General features: G+C 46.0%; 1 protein-coding gene across 4 annotated transcripts in view; it reads right to left on the bottom strand.

The window, feature by feature from the left end:
* ST14 (ST14 transmembrane serine protease matriptase) overlaps positions 1-27672 on the bottom strand; it is an 88080-nt gene that overhangs the window by 47927 nt on the left and 12481 nt on the right. The window contains exon 1 of one of the 4 annotated variants that reach the window (XR_012155949.1): positions 4696-5265. The exons of 1 other annotated variant lie outside the window; for it this stretch is intronic. Coding sequence is in view for 1 of the 3 variants with exons in the window: in XM_073321179.1 (XP_073177280.1) it covers positions 4696-4803 (108 nt within the window). In the remaining 2 variants the exon portion in view is untranslated. Of the gene's footprint in view, positions 1-4695; positions 5612-17713; positions 17863-27672 lie in introns of those variants that run through there. 2 more of the 4 variants (XM_073321182.1, XM_073321179.1) reach the window with 2 other exon arrangements.

The raw sequence follows: 27672 nt of genomic DNA, 5'->3' as shown, positions 1-27672 counted from the left end.
AGACTGAGAAGGCACCTAATAGTCTTCAAATACGTTAAGGGCTGTTATAAAGAGTACCATGAGCAAATTTTCTGCATGTCTAATGAAAGTAGGACACAAAATAAGGGGCTTAATCTGCAAAAACAGAGCTTTAAATTAGATATTAGGAAAAGCTTTCTATCTAGAAGGGTAGTTAAACTCTGGAACAGGCTTCCAAAGGAGGCTTTGGAATCCCCGTCATGGGAGGTGTCTAAGAACAGGTTGGACAAACACCTGTCAGGGCCGGTCTAGGTTTACTTGGTCCTGCCTCTCAAGGTCCCTGCCAGCCCAACATTTCTATGATTCTGTGATTCAAACAACCTAGTTAAAACAATCCAACTTCCAAACCTGCTGGTTGTGGACAGAGCTTGAAAGTACACCCTTAAAGGTTCAATAAAAACCCAGAGGGCAAATATCCTTCCCCTTAAAAAAAAAAGTTTATTTGCCCTTTCATGATTTTTATGCCAGTGATATGACGGGGAGCAGGGGTCATGATTCCTGAGCAGGTTTCAGAGTAACAGCCGTGTTAGTCTGTATTCGCAAAAAGAAAAGGAGTACTTGTGGCCCCTTAGAGACTAACCAATTTATTTGAGCATAAGCTTTCGTGAGTTACAGCTCACTTCATCGGATGCATACTGTGGAAAGGGTAGAAGATCCTTTCCACAGTATGCATCCGATGAAGTGAGCTGTAGCTCATGAAAGCTTATGCTCAAATAAATTGGTTAGTCTCTAAGGGGCCACAAGTACTCCTTTTCTTTTTGGCATTCCTGAGCAGTTAGGATTGGCAACATTAAAACCAGCTACTCCTGTTGGAAAAACATTTTTTTCTGTTGCCAAAGGCTGGCAGGGACACAGTTTTTGTCGGGCTAGCACTGAAAGGACTCATGGTTTGGAGTTTCCTGGATGAAAAAGGCCCCTTTTGCCTCTTTGCATTTTAAGCATCCTCCTTGTATCGCTCCCATGTGCTTTTTCAGAGTCATCTTTGACATATTTGAGCCTTGCAATCTAAGGCAGGAGTCAAACAGCAGGAAGTTTTGTTAACTAAAACTAGTCCTACCCTAAAAGATCTACAGTTTGTTCCTTCATTATTGCCTAATCCCTGCTCTGAACAGACCACAGACCCTTCACCTTGAAAATGCAGCATAAAACTCCTAGGACTGCTACCAGTCAACATCATTAGCAAACACACACCTTCTTTCAGTCACAAACTTTCCCCCACCTACATACCAGCACCTAGGCCTGGTAGAGGAGGAAGTGTGTGTGTAAGTGGAACCATCCTGTTGTCTTCATATTAGCTACTTGTCTCTGCTTGATTTTTTTGGTCTGATATTATGGAGAAGGCTTCAGTGAAAAGGCCAGTGAATATACGGCTCTATAACCCTCCAATGGATGGAAATAATATGTTTCCCAGATCTGGGTGAATACTAATTTGTGAAAATTTGGTCCAATACAACCCATGTATTCACTTTAACAACACTGCCCAGTCATTTCCCACCACAAACAGAGCAAATTTCATTTGCAGTGCAAAGGTCTCAAATAGTTTGGCTCATGAGTTCTGATCACCATATTTGGGATCAGGAAGGAATTTCCCCCTGGTCACATTGGCAGAGACCCTGGGGGGACGGAGGGGGTTGCCTTCCTCTGCAGCATGGGTCACTATTTTACTGCAAGTGTAAATGGTGGATTCTCTGTAACTTGAATTATTGAAACCATGATTTGAGGACTTCAGTAACTCAGCCAGAGGTCAGAGGTCTATTGCAGGAGTGGGTGGGTGAGGCTCTGTGGCCCACAACAAGCAGGAGGTCAGACTAGATGTTCATGATGGTCCCGTCTTGCCTTAAAGTCTATGAGTCTGTGCATTTGACTGGCCATCTTTGGTCTATCCTCCTGCTCAGAGCAGATTCAACCATGGTTACTGAACTAGTCCTGAATATAATTTGTCCTCCTTGGCTACAACTGCAGCAAAATAGTGCTTATTCGCGCACCAGTTCTGCTGCATGTTGTCAGCAACAGTAGCCTTAACAAGCCCTGTGGGGAAATCACACACTGAAGGAGCAAGAAACAGCTGCAATCAGACACCACTGAGAGCTGCAGTGAGTAGGTCACCAAACAGCCCAAAGGCTAAATAAAATTCATTTGAGTGAAGTAGTTGGAATTGTCCTACTGACCAGACCACCTGCTTGCTGCTAACACATGAAGAGAAAATAAAGGCTGAATTAATCAGGTAAGATTATTCCTGGGAAGAGTTCACTCAGCTCCAGGATGGACTAACTATACAGCTCACACAAGTGGCATGGCCACAAAGCTTTGCAGATCCACGCAGTCTTCCTCGTCACCCCAAGGAGGAATTGTAATTGAAGTTGCTAACCAGAACCAGCTCCTCAGCTGCAACACTGATTACCTCTGAACAAGCTGCACATGAAGCGTGGAAAGGTTAAAGCAATCAGGCCTTGCCGTCTCTTCTCTGCTTGGCTGCATTATGGATTCTCCACCAATGGTATTTCTAAGGGGCCTACGTTCTGCTCTCATTCACGTCAGGGACTCCTGCGGGGCTCTGAGGCGGACACAGAACAGAACGTGACTCCAAATCTGAGAACCTCTCAGTTTTCTGCTTAATGAAAGCTCTCGGCACCACAGAATATGAAACAATAAAGGTCTTTACAGAGCAGCTGATCTGCTTGGGCTGCATAGATGCAGATACAATTACTGATTCTTCAAATCTGTAACAAGCCATTAGGCAGGGCAAGGCAGGGCAGGGGAAAGATAATAGGTAGAAACTCTGCAGTGAAGACAGGGCTCATCTTCTCTGCGAAGTTAACTCCCAGGTTGCTCCTAGAATCCCATCCACAGCAAAACCCCTTCACTCAGTGTCAGTGGTGCTAACTCAAGCTGGCTGGCCTGGAAGGACGTTCAGACTGGGAGCACAATTAATCAGCTGCTAAGACAACCAGAATGCAGGGTACCACCCCTAGTCCTCCAATGCCTTCCTATCATTCCTCCTCGCACCACTGCCGTGACCTGTGTGGAGACAGCACTTGAGGGTTGTTTTGTAGCATGGCTACAAGCTAGGCTCACTGGAGAGGAGTAACTTGAGTGTAGATTGATGCAGAGTTAACTCTACATCAAAGACATTCTCACAGCCTGAGACCAGATGGGGCCATTTGCCTTGAATAACTAAATTCTTCATTCAGGGCAAGAAGAAAGTGACTCAGCAATTCTTCACCATTGCCCGCTAACAATCACTCTAGGAGGAACCCACAGATCAAAGATCAACAACTAAGAGACTAAGGTGCCACAAGTCCTCCTTTTCTTTTTGCGAATACAGACTAACACGGCTGTTACTCTGAAACTAAGAGACTAGAAACAATCTGGGAAGTCACTTACACTTTGTTTTAATATAAAAATACAATTTTCTAAACGCCAGGTTTTAAAATAAGCAGAAACTGTAAGAGGTGCACATGCTTCTGGGTGAGCACCAGTGGCCCAAATCCACTCTCAGAAAATATCCTCTCTGACATGACCTTACCCTTCAAGTGATAAGGCCTCACCAGAACTGTTCAACACCTTAGCAGGAAATTCCAAACCAAGGCCTTGGAGTTAAGATACAAGGCCAGGTTAGCCTGGCCCTCTCACAAGCCAAGAGCAATAATCCACACAACCAATAAGCAACAAAACAGGCCCCTTAATTGAGGTAAGGCCTGGGCTGCACAAGTAACTTGCTCTAGATCACATACAGGGGGGATTTTGAACTATTTGAGTTAGATCCAGTGCAAAACAGTGTGGACTCTTAACACACTTAAATTGCATTTATAGCTATTGAAAATATCTGTACTCGTTTTAACCTAAAACGATATAAGCCTGGTTCAAACTTGAGTTAAGAGTACTGAAATTATGTTTTGCACCTGTTTAACTAAATTGGTTTTTAGAGTAATGGATTTTAAGGTGAGAATGAACTATTATTAGGTCATCTAGTCTGACCTGTATAACATAAACCACAGCATTTCACCCAATTACCCCTGTATTGAACTCAATTACTTGCATTCAAACTGATTCAAAGCTGGCACAGTACAGTTTGTAACACAGCCACAGCCTGCATTAAGCTAAAAATCAAAACAACCTGAGGTTTAAGTCTATGTAAGATGGTCCATACAAGGCTGTCCGCTGGTTTAACCAAAGCGGATTCAAAACAGGTTCCAGTTTGCATGAAAGAGTCTGAACAAGAGCATTCCTGTAAGTCACCTCCAGCTAAGGTGAAGTGGGACGAAAGGCCTATCCAACAGTTCTGTTGCTGTGAAAACTAACAGACAGCATTTCTCCTATGAAAAGCCCTGCAAGGACTCATCAGACCAGCCCAAACCCTGTAATCGAAGACACCCTGAGCTAAAGCAGCAACCAGTTCCAGCCTCCCTCCCCACTACGTGTGATTTGCTGTGCAAGAGCTGCTGCTTATCCATCCCACAAGCCAGGAAAGCAGAACGCTCCCGGTCACTCCACAAGCCTTCGAGCCAGCACTAGGAAATACTTGGAACTCGTTTTTATTTTAGAAAACACCCTAAAATCTGCATCTTGCAAGCAAGCGCCCTTAGAACTGGCCTTCCCCTCCCTGAAGAAAGCCACCTCACTCCTCAAACAGGAGAGGGAAAGGGTTAGAAAACAGCCCCCTCAAATGCAGCTCACCTCTTTTCTATTGTTGTACTTCAGCCCTGAATCCGAGGTTTTCAGTTTTCTTCCTGGGGAAAGCTGATAATCATTCATTTTTCTTTCTTCCGAAGGCCAATAGTTCATGTTTTCCTTCCCCCCTCCTTTTTTGGAGGTTTGGGAGAATGGGGATGTGGAGTTTGCACCCCAAACAATTCAACGTTTTCAGTCCCAGCGCACAGAGTAGTTGGTCCTGCTGCGGTGTGCAAAGTCCTTCCTGGTGGCTGAGTAGCTCAAAAACCTGAGTCCATGGCTGATCAGTTTCAGCTGAAACTCAGAGACCGGGTGAAGCCAGCTGTGGGAACTGCACGGTCTCGGAGTACAGTACTTCCTTGCTCCCTAGGTTACCCTCCCACTTGGGTCCCGCACTTTGGTCCCCTTCCCTTGCCCTTTTCTCCTCCCTGTGTTGTTTATCTGGAGTTTTCCTCCCCTTCTCCTGGAGCTCAGGTAGTTTCAAGGTGTGGCTGTTTCTCTCTGTGTGTGTGATCACACGAGATTACCTCGCCTGAGCCCCTCCTCTCTCTCTCTTTCTTCTGGCAGGTGAAAGATCCTGCCCCTGCAAAAGGCTCATTCAGCAGCTCTATTCACTTGCAAAAAAAAAACAACCCTGGTGGTTCCGGTCCTCTGTCCCTGTGAGGCACCCAGATACAGGGGTGCCCACACACACTGGTGAGGAGCGAGCATTTCATATATTTTAACAATTAGAAAAACTCTGGGCGACCCAAAAATTAATTAGATTTACAGTAACACGAGGAGCCCCCCCCCCCCATAGAAATAAACATGTATACATAAAGGAACCAGCCAGCTGGTAAATCAAAGCAGCAGAAAAGCCCCCTTTATTCCCACTAGAATAACCTTCCCCAAAACCTTATCAAATTTTGGGGATACCCCCAGGCACTGGGCATGTGGGGTGACACCCCCAGGCACTAGCTGGGAGTGGATATTTGGGGGGGGATACGCAGCAATTAGAAAAGGAGGACTTGTGGTACCTTAGAGACTAACAAATTTATTTGAGCATAAGCTTTCCTGAGCTACAGCAGATTCCTCTCAATTGAGCCCCCCCTCACCACACACACACACACTCTCTCTCTCTCCCATACTGAAGCCAAACGGTAACAATGGAGCCCTACTTCTCAGGGGAGAGGTTGTGCTGGGGAAATGCACTAATTTCATGCAGGCACAGAGCAATCAAACCTTTCTGAATAGGCTGCTAAGGTGAAATTGACAATGTGAGCCACTAGAATAGAGCTGGGAAGCAACAGGGAGTGAACAAAGGACTTCCCAGCGGGGAGTCTATGCCAGCAAACACCAGGTCCCATCTTCTCACTGCTTTGAGTAGGGTTGCAGATTGCACCAAAGATTCTAATGCCTGGGTGTCCCTATGTGTTTGGTCACCATGGTTTGGTCCACACACCATTTTTGTACCAGCATAACTATTTGTTGTTGGGAGTGACTTTTTTTTACCAGACTAGTTATCCTGGTACACCCCCTAGCGTGGCCAGTTATACTGATATAAAGGAGTCTTAGACCAGTATAGCCTAGTCCCCTTCGTGTATGTGAATACCTATGCCAGCATAAATCAGCTTTATACTGATATAACTGCATCCACAACAGGGAGGTTGTACCATTCTAGTAATACCCGACTAGTTAAAGCAGCACCACTTTTGTGGGCAGCTAAGCTCTGATGAATCAAGGGAAGGCATTTACTTGGTAACAGTTTCAGGATGCAGACAAATGCCTACAGCATGGCATGTGGTGCCCATACCATCAGATGTTAAGGTTAACAACAGATGTGGCTGCAGTGGGACTGACCGGGTCTATCGCTAGACCGTGAGATGAAGCCACAACAAAACCTCAGATCCAAACTTTGGGGAAACTGATCTGGAGGCAGATTTGAAAATTGTGGGTGGGGCCTATTTATATTGAAACTCCATCCACCCACATTCTCCTCCTCGGCTATTTCTTTAGGGACGAGGTGTGTGGCCAAATAGGGGCCAAATCCCTGGACTCCCTAATTTTTAATCTTCCAGGCTCAGGGGTGGATTAAGAATAAATGAAACATGGATTCACCTCAACTTTTCAGCTTCTGCCCAGCTCCTCTCCCCCAACTCTTTGATCTTCCTCTCCTGCCATTCACAGGGTCTCTTCCAACCCAGCTCTTTCCTCCTTAGGCCATGTCTACTCTCCAAAAGCTTTTGTCAGCATACTTGTGCTGGTCAAAGATGAGAGGAGGTCCGCTCTGTGATCGATATATAACTGTGCTGGCAGAAGCCACTAGTGCAGATGAAGTTATTCGGACAAAACTGTAACGTTGACAGGTACAGATTGTTTTGCTCAGGGAGGCTGGAATAAGTGATGCTACTGGGAAAAGCACAGTTTTGTCGGTATAAGCTGCACCCATTCTGCTGATGTTTGCTGGCCTGGTATACGGGTATAGCTACACCAGCAAAACAGTCTGACCTCGTCTCAATTCCATTTTCCAGACTTGGGTATGATCCACATGAATTTCTAATACGCTTGCCACACCCCTTATAGCCTGGCCCTGTGTTCCTCACTGCTGACCTGGGTCCCTTTCACACCAGTTGGTCTCTCCCCCAAGGATCCAGCCTTAATCCATCCTTACAGGGTGGGGTGGATGTAGCTGGGAAAGTGGGATCTGCCATGCACTGTCCTTTTATATTCCTAAAAACTCTGCCAGTGCACAGCAGAAGCTGCCATTGTGTTCTCACACTTGTGGCTGGGACAGCCTGTGACAGAGGAGACACACTCATATCCTGTGAAAAGAAAAGGAGTACCTTAGAGACTAACCAATTTATTTGAGCATAAGCTTTCTTGAGCTACAGCATCCGATGAATTGAGCTGTAGCTCACGAAAGCTTATGCTCAAATAAATTGGTTAGTCTCTAAGGTGCCACAAGTCCTCCTTTTCTTTTTGCGAATACCGACTAACACGGCTGCTACTCTGAAACCTGTCATATCCTGTGCTCGCTCTCTCTGTTGTTTTCCTTAGTCTAAACTATATCATTCTGATTGCAAATCTGCCGTAGGCCATTCCTGCAGCCCATGTGTGGAAGATCTGCTCCTACGATTTGCTCTTTGTGTACATATAAACCACAATGTACACTGACAGCTCCTTCTCCTGCATGTAGAAACCTTAACTCCCTCCCCACCCCCCCTTCTCCTGCTCTCTCACAAGCTCCTACCATCCCAATCACTTAACCAGGAAGTATCCTTAGATAAAGACTAACCTTCGAAACCTGAAACCGATAGGTGGCTGGTCTCAGGAGCAGGTGGGGGGCCTACAGGTGGCCTATGCGGTATCATAGAAGACTGACTGGACGAGAACCAGCTGTGTTGTGCAATAGCTGGCTGTGTTTCTACCAGCCTCCCTGCCTTAGGAGCCTCGGGGGCTGCCGGCCAGAGAGCAGTTTCTGTGTTACACTGGTAGGCAGGCGGAAGGGCATTTCTGAGCCATGCAGCACCCTCCCTGAACTGATCCACTGCTCTCTCTTCCCTCTCCAGTCCCTCCTCAGCACCCATTGTGTTATCAAGCTAAGTGCTTTTGCTGGGAGCGGAAGGAGCTCCGCGCTGGGGCTGAAGACAGGATTTGTACGCTGCCATCCTGATTCACTGTTTCCGAACACCCGCAGCTGCTGCTGACGTCACCTGGAGTTGGGAGTGTTCAGCACTTTGGTGAATCAGGTTCCTACTGCTTACAGGCTAATGCTTTCACCTGCTGTGCTGAGCAGCTTTTTGCATACGAGGCAGCAATCTGAAGTGTCTGGGGGGGAAAAGTGTGACGATGCAAAGGAACTAAAGAGACAGAGAAGTCAGGGGCCCCAAGCTAATTACGGCCTTTCAGTTCTACAGTTTGGGGGCAGAGAGCTGGCCTTAGGTCCGTTTCACTGCAATAATGGTATTATTGATTTATTCTTCATGGTGCAGCAGCACTCAGGAACCCGAGGCATGGCCCACGAGGCCCTGGTGCTAGGCACAGTACGAACACAGAACAAAAAGATGGTCTCTGCCCCACTGAGCTGACAATCTGCTTGGCATGTTTTCAATGGTATGCAGTTATATACAGGATGGATATATTTTCCCAAAGCTTTCTTTTTTCACAGAGGTTATATTTTTATTGGGTTTTGATACATCATGAACATAAGTCACTTAAACACTGTTAGATAAAGATCAGGGGAGAGAGAACAAAATAAATGATCGTGTGAAGGGGTCAGAAAGGGATACCCCTGTTCTCCCCCCCCCCAATGATTTTGTATGACTCCTTCCTTTGAACCATCAGGGATGGCTATGGCTGGAGATGGGAAACTGGAGCGGGAGAGCCAGTGTTCGGAGGTGGCAAAGAACATTCTCTCTCGCAGATGCTTGGTTGGCTGGTTCCTACTCACAAGCTCAGGATCTAACTCATCTCCCTATGTAAGGGCAGAAGGGTAGGGACTTTGGGTTTTTCATTGTTTTTCCACCTTCCGCTGCAGCACATGGGTGTGGGTCACTTACCAGAATCATCTGGGTACAGCTCACTTAAATCAATTGCTTGCCAGGGCCTTGGGCACCAGTGCACCTCAGTCCCTTCTCTTCTCTGCCTGTGGCACAGAACTCTCTCAGTGCCTGAGGCCTGTAATATTTGCTCACAGTTCGGTTGTTAGGTTTACTGTGCGGCTCTTGGCCTGTGATACACGGAAGTCAGACTTCTGACCTTAAACTCCATGACTCTAATAAATGTAGTAATAACTCTTTGGGGGAAAGGGACCGAGAAGTACCAAGATCTCAAAGCACTAATCCAAGTTGTAATCAATTAAATCTTCTAGCCCCCTGTGAGAAAAGGAAGTATAATGAGCCCCATTTTAACGGATGCAGAAATTGGAGCAGAGAGATGAGTAACTCAGGAGTTTGACTCATAGCTCTTGCTGCTTAACTACTCAGACACATTTCAGAGTAGCAGCCATGTTAGTCTGTATTTGCAAAAAGAAGAGGAGTACGAATGGCACCTTAGAGACTAACCAATTTATTTGAGCATAAGCTTTCGAGAGCTACAGCTCACTTCATCGGATGCATTCAACGGAAAATACAGTGAGGAGATTTATATACACACAGAACATGAAAAAAATGGGTGTGTACGATGATACCCGTTTTTTCATGTTCGGTGTGTGTATAAATCTCCTCACTGTATTTTCCACTGAATGCATCCGATGAAGCGAGCTGTAGCTCACGAAAGCTTATGCTCAAATAAATTTGTTAGTCTCTAAGGTGCCACAAGTACTCCTGTTCTTTTTACTCAGACACAATCACTCCTTTAGGAAGAGTGTGACTGTGTTCTTCATACGCCATTTAAACATTACAGGCCAAATTCATCCTGGGTGGAACTCAGCCATTAGATTTACAGGGTTGAAACTGATCTCAGGGAGGGTCCTTATCTTTAACAGTGAATGTATTTTGGTATGAAACAGCAATCATGCCGTAACTGTTCCAGGAGTTATCCATTACAGGTTAAAGAAGCCAGTAGAGGTGAGGCTTGATACACTATCTGCCCTGTACAACATTTAGCAGATAGGAAGGATATCCCTTCATGATGAGCTAAAGCACTAAGACGGTACACCCATGTGCTGTGTTCAGGGGGGCTAGCCATTCCATTGCTGTTGGACTAGGAGTGTGCTTACACAGTGACTTCTAGATGTCGGCTAACTGCCAAGTTCCTGGTACTTCTCACGCCATAGCATACTATAACAGCAATAATTTCAATTCTCTGCATTTGAAGTCTTTAAATCGTGATTGGAGGACTTCAGTGACTCAGGCAGAGGTTAGGGGTCTAGTACAGGAGTGGGTGGGGTGAGCTTCTGTGGCCTGCACGGTGCAGAAGGTCAGACTAGATAATCACAATAGTCCACGCTGAACTAAATCCATGAGCATTCACGCTCCCTGGCTCGGGAAGGGCTGAGTTCAAACTGTTTCAAAACTAAAGGTGCTTCCTTTACTGGAAGTCAATAAACTCTAAGTGCTCTGCTCTCAGGGACAGGTCCTAAATCCAACCTCCAGCAGCAATCGCTAACACCCATTCCTCCCACACACACTTCTGCGAGGCAGTCATATAGAAACCAATCCAGCTATGTCCACATTCACTTCCAAGAAGAGACCTAAATCTCATCCAGCTACTCGCATGGTGATAAAAGTGGGATCAGAAGAGAAATGAAATGTACGTGGTGTCCGGTTACCTCATGTTCCAAAGAGTAAATAAAAAAGGTGATTCACTAGGAGGAGACACAGCAAAAGCCAATGAGCAGAAAATGTCATTCAGAACCACTCCAGTCTCTCAGCTAAATATGCAATGCCCAGGAGAGTGTGAAGCATAGAAGAAGCATGGTCTAGTGGGGTAAGAGCAGGGAACAGGTAATCCAGGGATCTATGGTTGAGTAGCTCAGGACTAAAGCAGTCATAACACAAGTACCCTTGCACTGCCTGGGGGGCATGAGCTGACATGTGTTAATACTCTTAGAAAGCTGTTCAATAATTGCGGTGTACCAAATTGTTCATTAATCTCTGAGGACAGGACAAGAAGCAATGGGCTTGCATTTAGGTTGGACATTAGGAAAAACTTCCTGTGAGGGTAGTTAAGCACTGGAATAAACTGCCTAGGGAGGCTGTAGAATCTGCAACATTAGAGGTTTTTAAGAGCAGGTTCGACAAACACTTGTCAGGGATGGTCTAGATAATACTTAGTCTTGCCTTGAGTGCAGGGGGCGGGACTAGATGACCGCTCGCGGTTCCCTGAATGGCAGCTCACCTCCTGATACCAGCTACAACCCCTGTAAGAACCTTGAAATTGGATTCCTTCTTTCAGAAAGACCTGTTGGGATACCATTAAAAACAACTAAATATCAAGGTCCTAAAACTGAGCCACTCCCTCAAAATACATTCACAGGAAAATTTCTAATGAAGTGCGGGGGGGAGGGGGGAGGAATTATGGTAATTCACAAACAAAACTGGACTTCGAATGAAAAACCCATGTTTAAAGAAGATCTGGAATGCTGACAGTAAAGCACCATGTTTTCCATAATCCCCCCCACTTCTAACAGACTAAAGGGTAGTAGGTGGTGACATATACTGATTCACAAGAGCGAAAGATACAATGAAGAATTGTTAAAGGTACATTAAGAACTTTGATAGTTATTTTTTAATAAGTTGTTATTATGGATAATGAGTAAGAATAGACAAGGTAACACTTAGACCATGATCTTGCTGGCATAAGTATGGTTTTGCCAATTTTTCTTTTACATAGAATTGCTGATTGTTTTGCTTTCAGACTGGAAGGACATATCGAGTGGAGTCCTGCAGGCATCTGTTCTGGGTCTGGTACTATTCAATAATTTCTTTAACTTAGATGAAGAAGTAAAAGATACGTGTGCAAAATTTGCGGCTAACACCAAGCTGGGAGAGGGATTGCAAGCACTTTGCACAACTGGATTAGAATTCAAAAAGTGATCTCGATAAACTGAAAAATTGGTCTGAAATCAATAAAATGAAAGTTAATAAAGACAAGAGCTAAGTACTACATTCAGGAAGGGAAAATCAGATGCACAACTACAAAAAGGGGGAAAAACTGGTTAGGCGGCTGTGCTGCCGGCAAGGATCTGGAGATCATAGTAGACTGCACATTGACTATGAGTCAATAGTGAGACGCTGCGGCAAAAGTCTAGGGCGTATTTACAGGAGTGCCATATGTATGACATGGGACATAATTGTTCTGCCCTTTCAGCACTGGTGAGGCCTCAGCTGGAGTACTGTTTCCCATTTCGGGCACTGCACATGGACAAATTGGAGAGAGTCCATAGGAGAGCAATAAAAATAAAACATTTAGAACACGTGGCCTGTGAAGAAAGATTGACAGAATTGGGCACGTTTAGTCTTCAGAAGAGAAGGCTGAGGGGGCACACGAGAACAGTCTTCAGAAAAGGTGTGTTAAAGAGGATGCTGATTGATTGTTTTCCATGTCCACCAAGGGTAGCACAAGAAGTAATGGGCTTAGTTCACAGCAGGAGAGATTTAAATTAGATATTAGGAAAACTTTCTAATTATACGATTTGTTAAGCCCTGAAACAGGCTATCTAGGGAGGCTGTGGAATCTGCATCACCGGAGGTTTTTAAGAACAGGTTAGACAAACACCTGTCAGGGATGGGCTAGGTTTACCTGCTGAATCCTGCTTCAGCATGGTTGGCTGGACTAGAGGACCTCTTGAGGTCCCTTCCAGCCCTGCATTTCTATGATCATGGCTTTAAAGGCAAAACCTCTGCAGTAGGCTGTGAATTAGAAAAGGCAGCACTTGCCAACTGCCTTTTAACTGCAAACGAGTCAAATGACTTGGTGCCATGGTTCCCAATGTGTTGTGTGTTCTGAAACCAGGCTAAAGAGTCAGGCATGCCCAACCGTGACAGACACAGTTAAGGTCCTGTCTTTACGATAAACTAGAACCAGGTATCTAGATGCCTTGACTTGATTGCAAGTGAAGTGCACACATTGGCATTGCTCGCTTTTTGCTGGTTTGTTGCAAGCCAATGGCCTTAACTGACTTTCAGTTGCCTTGCAATTGTCTGCAACAAAATCTCACTCACACAGAAGAGCTCTGGGGTGGATTGTTTAAAGGCAAAAAGAAAAGGAGTACTTGTGGCACCTTAGAGACTAACCAATTTATTTGAGCATAAGCTTTTGTGAGCTCCAGCTCACTTCATCGGATGCATACTGTGGAAAATACAGAAGATGTTTTTATACATACAAACCACGAAAACATGGGTATTTACAACTACAAAAGGTTTTCTCTCCCCCCACCCCACTCTCCTGCTGGTAATAGCTTATCTAAAGTGATCACTCTCCTTACAATGTGTATGATAATCAAGGTGGGCCATTTCCAGCACAAATCCAGGGTTTAACAAGAACATCTGAGGAACGGCGGGGGGGGGGGGGGTGTCAGAAAAAACAAGGGGAAATAGGCTTGACTTGAGACTGGGAGTGGCTAAGTCATTATGCAAGGTAACCTAAGTTAATTGTATCCAATTTGCAAATGCATTCCATTTCAACAGTCTCTCGCTGGAGTCTGGTTTTGAAGTTTTACTGTTGTAATATCGCAACTTTCATGTCTGTAATCGTGTGACCAGAGAGATTGAAGTGTTCTCCGACTGGTTTATGAATGTTATAATTCTTGACATCTGATTTGTGTGCATTTATTCTTTTACGTAAAGACTGTCCAGTTTGACCAATGTACATGGCAGAGGGGCATTGCTGGCACATGATGGCATATATCACATTGGTAGATGTGCAGGTGAACAAGCCTCTGATAGTGTGGCTGATGTTATTAGGCCCGGTGATGGTGTCCCCTGAATAGATATGTGGGCACAGTTGGCAACGGGCTTTGTTGCAAGGATAGGTTCCTGGGTTAGTGGTTCTGTTGTATGGTATTTGGTTGCTGGTGAGTATTTGCTTCAGGTTGGGGGGCTGTCTGTAGACAAGGACTGGCCTGTCAGCCATAAACATGTTGGCATACTGTGGGGCCATGCGACTTTGTCCTTACCCATAACTATTTTACATTTGTGGACAATGTATACCTTCAAATCAGCAGCACTGCTATGGGTACCCGCATGGCCCCACAGTATGCCAACATGTTTATGGCTGACTTAGAACAACACTTGCTCAGCTCTCGTCCCCTAACGCCCCTACTCTACTTGCGCTATATTGATGACATCTTCATCATCTGGACCCATGGAAAAGAAGCCCTTGAGGAATTCCACCACGATTTCAACAATTTCCATCCCACCATCAACCTCAGCCTGGTCCAGTCCACACAAGAGATCCACTTCCTGGACACTACAGTGCTAATAAACGATGGTCACATAAACACCGCCCTATACCGGAAACCTACTGACCGCTATTCCTATCTACATGCCTCCAGCTTTCACCCTGACCACACCACACGATCCATTGTCTACAGCCACGCTCTGCGATACAACCGCATTTGCTCCAACCCCTCAGACAGAGGCAAACACCTACAAGATCTCTATCAAGCATTCTTACAACTACAATACCCACCTGCTAAAGTGAAGAAACAGATTGATAGAGCCAAAAGAGTTCCCAGAAGTCACCTACTACAGGACAGGCCTAACAAAGAAAATAACAGAACGCCACTAGCCGTCACCTTCAGCCCCCAACTAAAACCCCTCCAATGCATCATCAAGGATCTATATCCTATCCTGAAGGATGACCCAACACTCTCACAAATCTTGGGAGACAGGCCAGTCCTTGCCTATAGACAGCCCCCCAACCTGAAGCAAATACTCACCAGCAACCACATACCACACAACAGAACCGCTAACCCAGGAACCTATCCTTGCAACAAAGCCCGTTGCCAACTGTGCCCACATATCTATTCAGGGGACACCATCACAGGGCCTAATAACATCAGCCACACAATCAGAGGCTCGTTCACCTGCACATCTACCAATGTGATACATGCCATCATGTGTCAGGAATGCCCCTCTGCCATGTACATTGGTCAAACTGGACAGTCTCTACGTAAAAGAATAAATGGACACAAATCAGATGTCAAGAATTATAACATTCATAAACCAGTCGGAGAACACTTCAATCTCTCTGGTCACGCGATTACAGACATGAAAGTTGTGATATTACAACAGAAAAACTTCAAAACCAGACTCCAGCGAGAGACTGTTGAATTGGAATTCATTTGCAAATTGGATACAATTAACTTAGGCTTGACTAGAGACTGGGAGTGGCTAAGTCATTATACAAGGTAACCTATTTCCCCTTGTTTTTTCCTACCCCCCTCCTCAGACGTTCTTGTTAAACCCTGGATTTGTGCTGGAAATGGCCCACCTTGATCATCATACACATTGTAAGGAGAGTGATCACTTTAGATAAGCTATTACCAGCAGGAGAGTGGGGGGTTGGGGGAGAGAAAACCTTTTGTAGTTGTAAACACCCATGTTTTCATGGTTTGTATGTATAAAAACATCTTCTCTTTTTTCCACAGTATGAATCCGATGAAGCGAGCTGGAGCTCACGAAGGCTTATGCTCAAATAAATTGGTTAGTCTCTAAGGTGCCACAAGTACTCCTTTTCTTTTTGCGAATACAGACTAACACGGCTGTTACTCTGAAACCTGTTTAAGGGCAGGATCTCAGGCTTTTGCAAGTGTCATAAATCAGTTCACTTTGCTGGTCCACGACAGACAATTTGCGTTGGAAGTATTTTGATGGGAGGAGTTAAATTGGGATGCAAAATACAAGCAGTACAAGTCCGAGCATGAATACGGGTACAGTGGTCCATTTCTCAAGCCTGTTGAGATATCTCTGAGGCAATCATCCATCTAGTGGATCGATGTGGTACTGCAGCAGGCAAATCTCCTCTGCATAAAGTTGAAATCAGTTGGAATTTTTTTCTTTGAGACAAAGTGACAGTCACTGTATTCCTGAGGGACATTTGATACAAAAAAAGTGTGTGGGCACTCTGGGAAAAGTATCTGGTTAGACCAGTTGTGTCAGAGGAACGGGGTTTGATCTGGAAAAACCTCTGTGTGTAGTACAAGAAAAGGAAATTTCTTTACACTACTGTTTCAATGGTAGTGCACACCAGTCAGGTTAAGAAGTAATACACATAGATTGGATGTATAAATAAAAGATTGAATAACTGTGGTGAAAGAAGAGATTTTACACATTGATGCTGGACATGTCTAGTCAGCAGAGAGTACCGGGATGCAGTTCTTAACCAAATATCACAAACGGTTGGATATTTGTTACCAAAGGATCCTTGGGTAATCATCTGGGAGCTTTCGGGCAGAAATGGTCACACTAAGAGGAAATGAAGAATAAATATCTTGCCTGCTAGTAGGTGAAAGGATACTGATGGCTTCTCATTGGAATAAGAAAAATAGTCCAACTTTACAGGAATGGTACAAAAAATACGAGAGGTGGTTGTTATGGAAAAATTAATGAACCAATTATAAATAAGGGACAGGTAGATATTTACATATCTGGTTACCATTTATTCAATATTCAATGTATATTTGCCTGCAAATAAACCAGCACACCTGTCCAAATTTTTCAACAACATTTAATAGAAATGCCTATTTTGTTAAATACATGGAATCAAGGATTTCACTCAATTTAATAAAATCACTAGCAACAGCATGTCCTGGATACTGTCAAGATGGTAACTCTGTGATATGGTAACACCCAGTTCAATAGAGAGATGTGATAGCCCTATTACTGTATAATATTTCTCTAAACAAAAGCTCACTGTGGTAACGATTATTGGTTTGCCTCTATTTACAGAGCAAGGATTTGTAAACCTCTTACAACTTCCTAAGTAACTAAAGAGTTTAAAAAAAAAAAGTGTGGAGAGGAACATGCCACACATGGTGTTAATGGAGGAGCAGACTCTAAAGTCCAGCAGTGGGTGGGGAGCTGGGTTGATGGGTTTCCATAACATTTAAAGAAAATCCAAAGCTGAGTGAAAAGAGTGGGTTAAGATGGTCACGATTCACAGCAGCAGACCAGACAGCTTACTCAGGTCAGGGAGGGTATGGCACCTTTAGATTTTCTTTTCATCGTTCTCCCAGTCCTGCAAAGCCTGGCTGCAAATGATATTTTGGAAAGCAAGACCTTGGCGAGAGCTGACAAAATGCAGTGAGTGGAATGGCCCTGTCTGAGCAGCGCCAGTCAGAGAGCTGGCTGGATTGCAGTGGGTGACCGCGTTTATGAATTTCTAGTTCACCACGGTGGTCCCATTTTTGCTAACCCATGTCCAGGTTTAAATGGTCAACCCAGGAGCCAGTAACTTTGAGAAACTGCAAACCAGGATCTAATGACTTCGGCCTTGTCTAGCTTAGGGAGAAAAATGGTATTTTGTTAATAAAAAAACACCACCTCACGCTGGCTATTATACTTTAATCAAGTGTGGTTTAAAACATGTTAGCACCTACCTCTGACAGTTTTTAACACCTTTAAGATGTGTTCACTGGGGGTGGTCAAGCAGTGGCTCCTCCAATTGTTTTCATGGTAGCAGGGTGTCCAGGTGAGTTTACATATCACTTGTGTAAAACAGAATTAATCATCCCCACATGGTTTCTCCCTGGGCAGAGTGAGAGAGAAAGAAGGGATCACTGGGGGAAGATGCAAATGCACTTCAGGCAGGGGCTCAGATTTAATAATTGTATTAAGATGATGTTGAAGTAAAAAGAAAACGGTACAGAGTTTAAGCGTAGAAGTTTCTGGTTATCAGGGAATAAGGTACAGATTATCAAGGGCTGTGAAATTCGGTTTAGGAACAGGTGGCGTAAGGAATACATAATCTGCAATCTCCCTGATTGGGGGTAAAAGTTTAACGGGTCAAAGTACAGACACTGAGATATGGGGTTATGTTGTTCATATAATGGCTATGTTCAGGTGTGGAGTATAATGTGTGGATACGCTGATGAGGATGGATTTACCCTCATTTGATGGGATTTAATGTTCAGTGAGTTTGTACTACATTGATGAGGGCTGTAAGAACCGGACTAGAACAGAACTACCCTTGCAGCAGCTCCCAGAAGTACACCACCTCAGGGAGGCCCAATGGTCCAGGGATTGCACACAGCAGTGGCATCTGCTACCCCTTTCCACAGGTTGCATTGCATCCCCCGCCCCCTCACACTCTCTCTCTTTATTGGAACTTCCATATATGCTTCCTACAAGCATTGCTAATGCCAGAGTCCCCTCCTGTGCCCGCTCCCTCACTGTGAGCTCATCCCAGAGCTAGGCACAGCCGGGCCCTCCAAGAAGCAGCAATCAGAGTAAAGTAGATCAAACAACAGAGCTAGCGCACACATTGCTGGGAAAGCTGGGTGCCCAGAAGCGGATTTCCAGACTAGATAGGCTAGTGCCTGAACCTCCCTCCCAGAAATGAAGCACATGGGAGAAGGATCTGGCAATCCAATTTAGTGCTGAGCAACAGGAAGTGCTCCGGGCAATGATATCCATAAGTGCTACCTATAGTTACATCTACTGTAATAGTCTGCATCACACCAGGGAAGTGATCCAGGATATGGGCAGACAACTGTAAGGCTCCTGCAGCTGTTCTACGGACAGGGTCCTTCCCACCCATGCTTCTCTATAAACATCCTGAGGGCTGTTGCTGAAGCTGTTGGGGATGCTAGTGACTAGGGCCCAGATTCTCAAAGGCACCTTCCTCCCACTGATTTCAAATGGAAATCAGGTGCCTAAATACTTTTGAGGATCTGGGCATAGGACTCCTTTCCATTCCCAGCTCTGTTATGGACCTGCTGGGTGACTTTGGGTAAGTCAACTTGTCTTTCTGTGCCTGTTTCCCATTTGTCATGACACAATGCCGAGAGCTCTCAGGTTGTCCATTTTGCGGGGAGCTGTACCAACACACTAAAAAAGAAGTCCCTGTGCTAAAGCATTTACAGTGTATGTTAATGATAAAAAGCAACAGGTGGATGAAACAAAAACATGCAGCTATAAAGTTCTTGAGAGCTCTCAGTGAAAGCCATCTAGAAGAGCTAAGTACAATTAAAGTGAAAGCTGCTTCTGAATTGGTGTTTGGAACTTAATATCACCCTACAAAGGCATTTGATCTGGTGTTTGAGGCACAGAATGGGGAGTCAGGAGTTTTGGGGGGCCAGGAGGGGGTTTCTGGCTCAGCCACTGATTCTCCGTAGCTTTGGGTAAGTCATTTCACCTCTTTGAGCCACGGTCCCTCTCTGAGATCACATACTTCTCAGGAAGGAAACGAGGGTAAATTCAGTCACATTTGCAAAGGGTAAATATTGAAACAAATCCATGACTAGCTACAGCTTCATGATGACCACTCTCCTCTGTACAGATTCAAAACCTCTTGCTGACAGCCTCTTCCTGCTTTAAAAGCACACACCAATAGAGCTAATAATTGACAATTGCTGTTAGCAGTAGAGGAGGAAGGAGATGAAGCTGAACCCGTCTTATTCCACCTTCCAGAGAGCAATAATGAAACTCACATCATTCTGTGATTGGTGGCCCTCTGATGAAGAGGAAAGAGGATCTGCTTTCTCAGCCATGGAAATACCAGTGATTTGGGAAGAGAAATGGGACTTACTTGGGAGTTTTGCCTAACAACTAAGTGAAGACATTGGGGTTTGGCTCCAAATACAGATGTTCGGTAGAAGAGGAGCCAGCAGCAGCAGTCGGGAAGGAGAGTGCATTTCTCCAGGAAGACAGCAGTACAAAGTATGTGTCGATGGCAGCTCTAAAATGACACAGCAGAGGAGCTGGAACGAGACCTGCCAATGTGGAAGTGGGAGCTCTTTTTTGCTTCTTTATGAGATACAGCAAGGGCCTAACACGTGGCTGGGTTTTTCCTGCTGGTGCTTTTGCACTGGAAACTAGATCTCCTCTGTCCAATTTTCCTCGAAAGACTCCATGGATGACTGGAGAATGAAAAGGATTATGGCATTAAAAGTACTATGGGTGAAATCCTCACTCTATTGACTTAAGTGGAGGCCAGATTCACCTCATGCATTTAAATCTGAATGAGAAATATTTAGTCAGACACGGATTTTAACAATGTATTTAACTCAGACACTTGAGAAACACTTGGGAGAAAATATCGGTGTTAAAGAGTCAGACTCCCTTACCCTTTGGATTAAAGGACAAGAAACCTCACACTCCACGTTTCTGAGACCTCCAGTGGGGCTACCAGAAGCACGAAGGGAGGCCAGATTTGACATTCCTGATATTTCTAAGGTTAATAAAAGGTGGGGGGAGGGATTGAAGACTTCTGCATGGCTCAGCACAAAGAGGAAAAAGGCAGAGTCCAATTTCATTCCCTTGACTTGTCATCTTTCACAAGGGAAAGTGAGCTGGGGTCTGTGAGAGAATGTCCTGCCCCCTGCACCAGCTTGATTGGCAGAGGAATGCTTCAGTCGGGAAGTCAGGGTATTTGTGCTGGGATGGGTTGGAGTAGTATGAGCAATGTGTGTCAGATGAGCTGTGGAACAGCTGCAATAGGAGGGGAGAGACTATAAGAGGACCTGAAAGTCTGAAGGAATGATGTGGAGTTGGAACCTTGACTTCTAGATCGGGAACTTCCTTCACGCTTGGATAGGGTGACCATTTTTCACCAAAGGGCAAATTGGACACTGTGCAGGGCTGGCCCGAGCCCTCCCCCGGCTGGCCCAAGCTCCCCAACCCACGTGGAGCTGGCCTGAGTTGCTCGTCCTAGCCCCCATCCCCGCAGGGGCGTGGGGTGGGCAAGCAGGGCTTGGGCAAGCAGTGATGCAAATACGAGATAGGGTGACCATGTTTTCCAAAGGCCGGTGCTGGCATCGCCGCTCACCCCGCCCCATGTTCCTTCGCACCCCACCTTTCTAAAAAAAAAAAAAAAAAAAAAAAAAGTAGGCATGTCTCCCATTTGCTCTTAACAACTGATCAAGAGCCAACGGGACAAAAGCCCGTTTTTGCCAAAAAAGTTGGGACAGCCAGGACAAGGCTTAAAAAGGGTACGGTCCTGGCCGAAATGGGACGTATGGTCACTCTACGCTTGGAGGGATCTGGATCTGGGATTCTGGCTTAGGTCCATGAAGGGGAAAGGAAAGGAAAATGGAGTTAAAGGAAGAAATGTCAGTGACAGGGCTAGAAAGGGGAACCTAAGAGCGAGAGAGAGATATTTCTCTTGGCCCATAAAGCTAGAGATAAGATTGTTCAGCAGCAGAGGGGACACGGGGGAAGCAGCCAGTCTTTTCTTCTGGTTTGTTGAATGGTTTAGTAATTAAACCAGGATTTAATTCAGTGGGGACAGCCCAGCAGCAGACCCAAGGAACTGGAAAAGTGGGACATGCAAGCTTGCTGAGGGTGCAATCCAGCCCATCATCGAGATCGTTAGTAAAGATGTTGAACAAAACCGACCCAAGGATCGACCCCTGGGGCACTCTGCTTGATACCGGCTGCCAACTACACATCAAGCCGTTGATCACTACCTGTTGAGCCCGACAATCTAGCCAGCTTTCTATCTACCTTATAGTCCATTCATCCAATCCATACTTTTTTAACTTGCTGGCAAGGATATTGTGGGAGACTGTATCAAAAGTTTTGCTAAAGTCAAGATATATCATGTCCACTGATTTCCCCATATCCACAGAGCTAATTATCTCATCATAGAAGGCAATCAGATTGGTCAGGCGTGACTTGCCCTTGGTGAATCCATGTTGACTGTTCCTGATCACCTTCCTCTCCTCCAAGTGCTTCAGAATTGATTCCTTGGGGACCTGCTCCATGATTTTTCCAGGGACTGAGGGGAGGCTGACAGGTCTGTAGTTACCCAGGTTCTCTTTCTTCCCTTTTTAAAATATGGGCACTTATTCCAGCCGTCCGGGACCTCCCCCTATCGCTGCGCGTTTTCAAAGATAATGGCCAATGGCTCTGCAATCACATCAGTCAACTCCCTCAGCACCCTCGGATGCCTTAGATCTGGACCCATGGACTTGTGCATGTCCAGCTTTTCTAAATAGTCCTTAACCTGTTCTTTCACCACTGAGCGCTGCTCATCTCCTCTCCATATTGTGCTGCCCAGTGCAGCAGTCTGGGAGCTGACCTTGTCTGTGAAGACTGAGGCAAAAAAAAGCATTGAGTACTTCAGCTTTTTCCACATCATCTGTCACTAGGTTGCCTCCCCCTTCATTAAGGGTCCCACACTTTCCTTGACCTTCTTCTTGTTGCTAACATACCTGTAGAAATCCTTCTAGTTACTCTTCACATCCCAAAGATATGGCTTGTAACTCTGCCATAGCGAGAGATACAAAGACAAAACTGCCCTAAGGGAGCAGCAGCTGGCTGGATGCTTGGAAAACTAGCAGCAGCCTCCAGTTGCTGGGATAGTGGAATGCAAATATACTGCGAAGATGTGATCTGAAAATCCCTGTGAAGCCACCTGATCCCTCTTCCTCGAGCCTTTTCTTGCGTACAGACTTGTTTTACTGTTGTATGTTTGAGTCTTGCCTGCTCTCAGTCGCTCCCAGCTCCTGTCTGTTACTTGTCTGTGCATGGGCAGTGAGATTTACATATCTCTATCTTCCCATCAGAGACTCAAACCCATCAACAGTTTCTGAACCAAAGTTCATTGCACCATAGCCAATAAAACCATCCCTGGATCCGAGTCGCTCACAGGGATTTACAAACAGTAAAGGGTAATTTATGGCTGCTGTGCATATATGTGCAAGAGGGGGAGAGCGTGCAGTGGGTCTTAGCCCCTCTTAGTGCCCCTGTTCAGGAGGGAACCATAATTTGATTGTTGTGGACTAACAGGAGAGGTATAACCAGTGTGCGCTGTGTGCCAACAAGAACAGCAGTGGGAGCAAGGTTCCCTGCAGCAGGCTCAACCTGTTCCCAACGAGCCCTGGCCATGAATCCAGCTCTGGCAGAGAAAAACTAGCCAGACTCCCAGCTTACCTAGGGAGGCTCTTCTCTGTTACCCCTTTCCAGAGAGGGCTCTTCCTGCAAAGCCGTGCCAGGCGCTGGGTTGCGCGAGCAATCGTCCATTGCCTGGAGTCACATCAGCCAGTCAGGGATCCATTTCCACCAGGCCAAACCACAGCTGGGTGAGGGGAGAATCCTCCAGTGCTAGGAGAGTCGCTGCTGCGGGAAACTCCCTAACTCCTGATGTGTCCGCACTGGCAAGGCACGTCGAGTGCCTGGACTCTGCAGCTGGAGTGCTCCTCGTAATCCACCTCCACGAGAAGCATAAAGCTTGCTGCACCCTGGCTGAAACGCCCAGGCATCAGTGTGAATGAGGTGTTGCATTACTGCACTGTGATTGGCCTCCGGAACATCCCATAATCCCCTGCAATCAAGTGGCCACTCTTCTCATTGTTTTGAACTCTGCTACAGGAATGCGGATATCCCCTTTCAAAGCTCCATTTCTGACAGCTGGCATGCTTATCTGCTCTGGGACAAAGCAAGCCATTAGTGTGGAATGCTGCTGTTGTGAGTGTGTGTGTGGGGGTGTTATGCTGCTGTCTGAACTTACAAGACAGCATGCTGACACGCTTTCAGCCCCCGCCAAAACCTCCCCTCTCCCCCCCCCACATACACACAACACACTCCCTGTCACACTCCACCTCCGTCCCGCCTTTGAAAAGTGCATTGCAACCACTTGCACACTGGGATAGCTACCACAATGCACTGCTCTTTGTGGCGTTGCAAGAACTGCTAATGTGGCCATGCCAGCGTGCTTGAAGCTGACCATGTAAACACACGGCAGCGTTTTCCCTGCTGCCATCTCTGAAGGCTGGTTTAACTCCCAGTGCTCTACATCTGCAAGCGTAGCCATGCCCTATGGGCTTGTCTTCACATACTGCACCGCAGCTGCCCCACTGTAGCGCTTTAGTGAAGACGTTACTGCACCGATGGGAGAGCTTCTCCATCAGCATAGTTAATTCACTTCCTTGAGTGCTGGTAGTTATGTTGACAGGAGAAGCTCTCCCATTGACATAACACTGTCTACACTGGGGGTAAGATCGGTATATCTCCATCGCTCACAGGTGTGGATTTTTCATATCCTGAGTGACAGAGTTATACCGATATAAGTTTGTAGCGTAGACCTGGCATAAGAAAGAAAAATGGCTCCAGCCAAACACATGGGGGCTTGTTAAAGAGAGAAAAAAATTAAAGAAGAAGAGAATTCAACAGGAATAAGACAGCAGAAAAAGAGCTATTCTGTGGCAACCATACGTGAACAGAGACAAGGAAGTTAAAAGATCAGACAGAAAAGAAAGCATTGAAAAATAAAGCAAAAGAAGCTGAGGTGGTGTACCAGACAGGATTCTAAAAATCCTTTTGTAGTCCTAAATAACTGACCTCACAATTCTCACACTGCTGTGAAAGCCTGGAAATGGTAAAACCGTGTCCTTCCTCTGTGGTTAGAGAGCCCATTGGGTGGAACATTTCCAGGCTATGAACGAGCCAGAACCACTAACACACATTGAGAGATGTGAAGAAACAGTGGATTTACCTACATCACTAGAAGTAATCAACTTTGAAGAAGTAACTAAGGGTATAAACCAGCTACAGAGTGGTAAAGCACGAGGCTGTGATAGGATAGATCAGAGGTGGGCAAACTACGGCCCGGGGGCCGCACCCAGACTTCCAGACATTTTAATCCAGCTCTCGAGCTCCCGCCAGGGAGCAGGGTCAGGGGCTTGTCCCGCTCCAGGCGGCTTCCAAAAGCAGCAGCATGTCCCCTCTCCTGCTCCTAAGCATAGGGGCAGCCAGGGGGCTCCGCAAGCTGCCACTGCTCCCACAGCTCCCATTGAGCAGGAACCACGGCCAACGGGAGCTGCAGAGGTGGCGCCTGTGGACAGGGCGGCACGCAGAACTGCCTGGCTGTGCCTCCACGTAGGAGCTGGAGGGGGGACATGCCACTGCTTCTGGGAGCTGCTTGAGGTAAGTGCCCCCCAGAGCCTGCACCTCTTACCCGCTTCTGTGCCCCAACCCCCTGCAACAACCCTGATCCCTCTCCCACCCTCCGTCCCAACCCGAAGTATCCTCCTGCACCCCCAACCCCTCATCCTCAGCCCTACCCGAGAGCCTGCACCCCCAGCCAGATCCCTGCACCTGAACCCCGTGCCCCAGCCCAGAGCACCCTCCCGCATCCTGAACTCCTCATTTCTGGACCCACCCCAGAGCCCACACCCCCAGCTCGAGCCCTCACCCCCTCCTCTACCGCAACTCCCAATTTTGTGAGCATTCATGGCCTGCCATACAATTTCCATACCCAGATGTGGCCCTTGGGCCAAAAAGTTTGCCCACCCCTGGGATAGATGCTGAAATGTTTGAAGCTGGGGAGGAAGGGATTGTGAATTACATATGCAAGCTGTACAGAATGGGCAAAAGGAGGTCTGTCCTAAAGCTTGAAGACATGTTATCCGCAAAAATCTCTAAAAAGGGGACCAGCTTGCTTGTGATAACTGCAGAGGGGTGACACTGCTATCTGTACTTGGAAAAGTGTTTTGCCCGATAATTTTGAATAGGATGAAAACAGCGTTTGACAAAGTACTCAGAGAAGAACAGGCTGGATTTCAACCTGGCAGGTCATGTTCAGACCAGACTTTCACCTTTACCAAGACTTACTGAGAAAGGCTTAGAATACCAGCAGATGATGGTTTTTATCAGCATTTTTTAGAGTTTACTGATAAACTCTGGAAGATCCTGAGACACTATGGAATTCCAGCAAAGATTATTAATTTAATCAAAGCTTTGTTTGGCGAGTCTGCGTGTACATCAGGATAGAGAGGGGAGACACGGAATGGTTTAAGATTGTTACTGACTTAAGGTAAGGGTGCATGTAATCTCCACTGCTTTGCTGCATTTTCACAGACTTTGTGCTGCGAAGAGCGATGGTTGCTGCCGAGGAAACTGGCCGTGTCTGGGCAAGAGATAAGCTGCGAGATTTAGAGTTTGCAGATGAGAGGGTCATATTGGATACCAACTTGGATGGAATGAAAAGACTCTTCAGGAGCATAAAAACAGAAGAGGCCAAAATGGACTGTGTGTCAGAGACAGAATGCTGTCAATACGGTTGCATGTGGGATTGATTGAGAAGAGTTGATGACTTCATCTACATTGGAAGCGCAGCATCTTCAAATGGCCAGATCGCTAAAGAACTGAAGGCAGGAATGGCCAAAGTCAGTGGATCTTTCTTCCATGTTTCAAACATTTGGAAGAGTAAGAAGATACATCTGAACACTAAAGTGAGATTGTTTAGCACTGTTCTTCTCCCAGTGCTATTGTACACCTCAGTTATGTGGCAGATGGTGTAAGTGCACAAAAGAAGATTGAACGCAGTCCACCAGCACTGCGTACAAATTATCTTGGGATTTAATTGGGGAGATTGGTCAAACAGTGTGGAATTGTTGCGCCATGCAGGTGAGCAGACTGCATCAGACAGACACAGGTGTGGTGGTTGAACTATGGGCTATCCCATGGAAGAAGCACAAAGTCAATCTTAAATTGGATCCCATCTAGAGAGAAAGACAGCATGGAGGACAAAGAATGACCTATCACAGGATGATCTAAAAGGGCGTTGCCCTCATGGAGACAATTTACAATGGAGTCAAACTGTTGCTCTGGGTAGACAGCAGTGAGAAAACTAGCTTACCTCTTGTGCCACCGGGCACAAGAAAGTCTAAACCCACACTCTTCCCTAGCAATAATATTGTGTTGAGACTTTGCCAAATGCATGTAATAAGAGTTGGCCTCTGAGCATGCAGGGGAGAACGACGCCGTAGTTACGTCATGCTGGCTGACTGTTCTCACCATCCTGCTGCAGCACCTCCAGTTACTGCGTGCAGCCAGAGATGTGGCTCCCCCCACCAACAGCTATTGGGCAAGGGCAGGATTAATCTCATCCCATGTGCTCATCTCTCTATTTCTAGTCTGTGCAGGTTTCTGGGTGGCAGAAGCTGGACATCATGCAGAGTAACAGCTCACTGGCTACTTACCTGATAGGTAAATAGCACAAGTCAAACCAAGCCATAGGAACTGTGCTTACCAAGCCAGAGTTGGCCAGGGTTCTGCACAGTGAATGTGCATTTGGTTAAGGATCATTGAGGTCTTGTGTCTTTTTTAGGTGCTCTGGTGAATTGGGTCCACGCTGGTGTCTATATCTGGAGACTTTGCCCTTCTGGGCAGTCTTCCTCTTGGCTGGGTTCAGGTGATCTCTGAAGCACTCCTTAAAATAACTCTTGCAGATGCCAAGGTCCTGCCATTGCACAAACCTGTTCCAGCTTCCATTACCTCCACAAAGGTGTGGTCAAATTGCTCTGTGCCTCCCTCTAAGCCACTACGACGGCTTCATTGTCCCATGTCTCAGGATCTCCTTAGGCTGTATTTCTTGTCTCCTCCTGGACACTAC

The sequence above is a fragment of the Lepidochelys kempii genome, chromosome 22 (genome assembly GCF_965140265.1).
Source record: "Lepidochelys kempii isolate rLepKem1 chromosome 22, rLepKem1.hap2, whole genome shotgun sequence".
Lineage (NCBI taxonomy): Eukaryota > Metazoa > Chordata > Testudines > Cheloniidae > Lepidochelys > Lepidochelys kempii.
The sequence above is the reverse complement of the archived record's forward strand: the minus strand, read 5'-3'. Positions and strand labels throughout refer to the sequence as shown.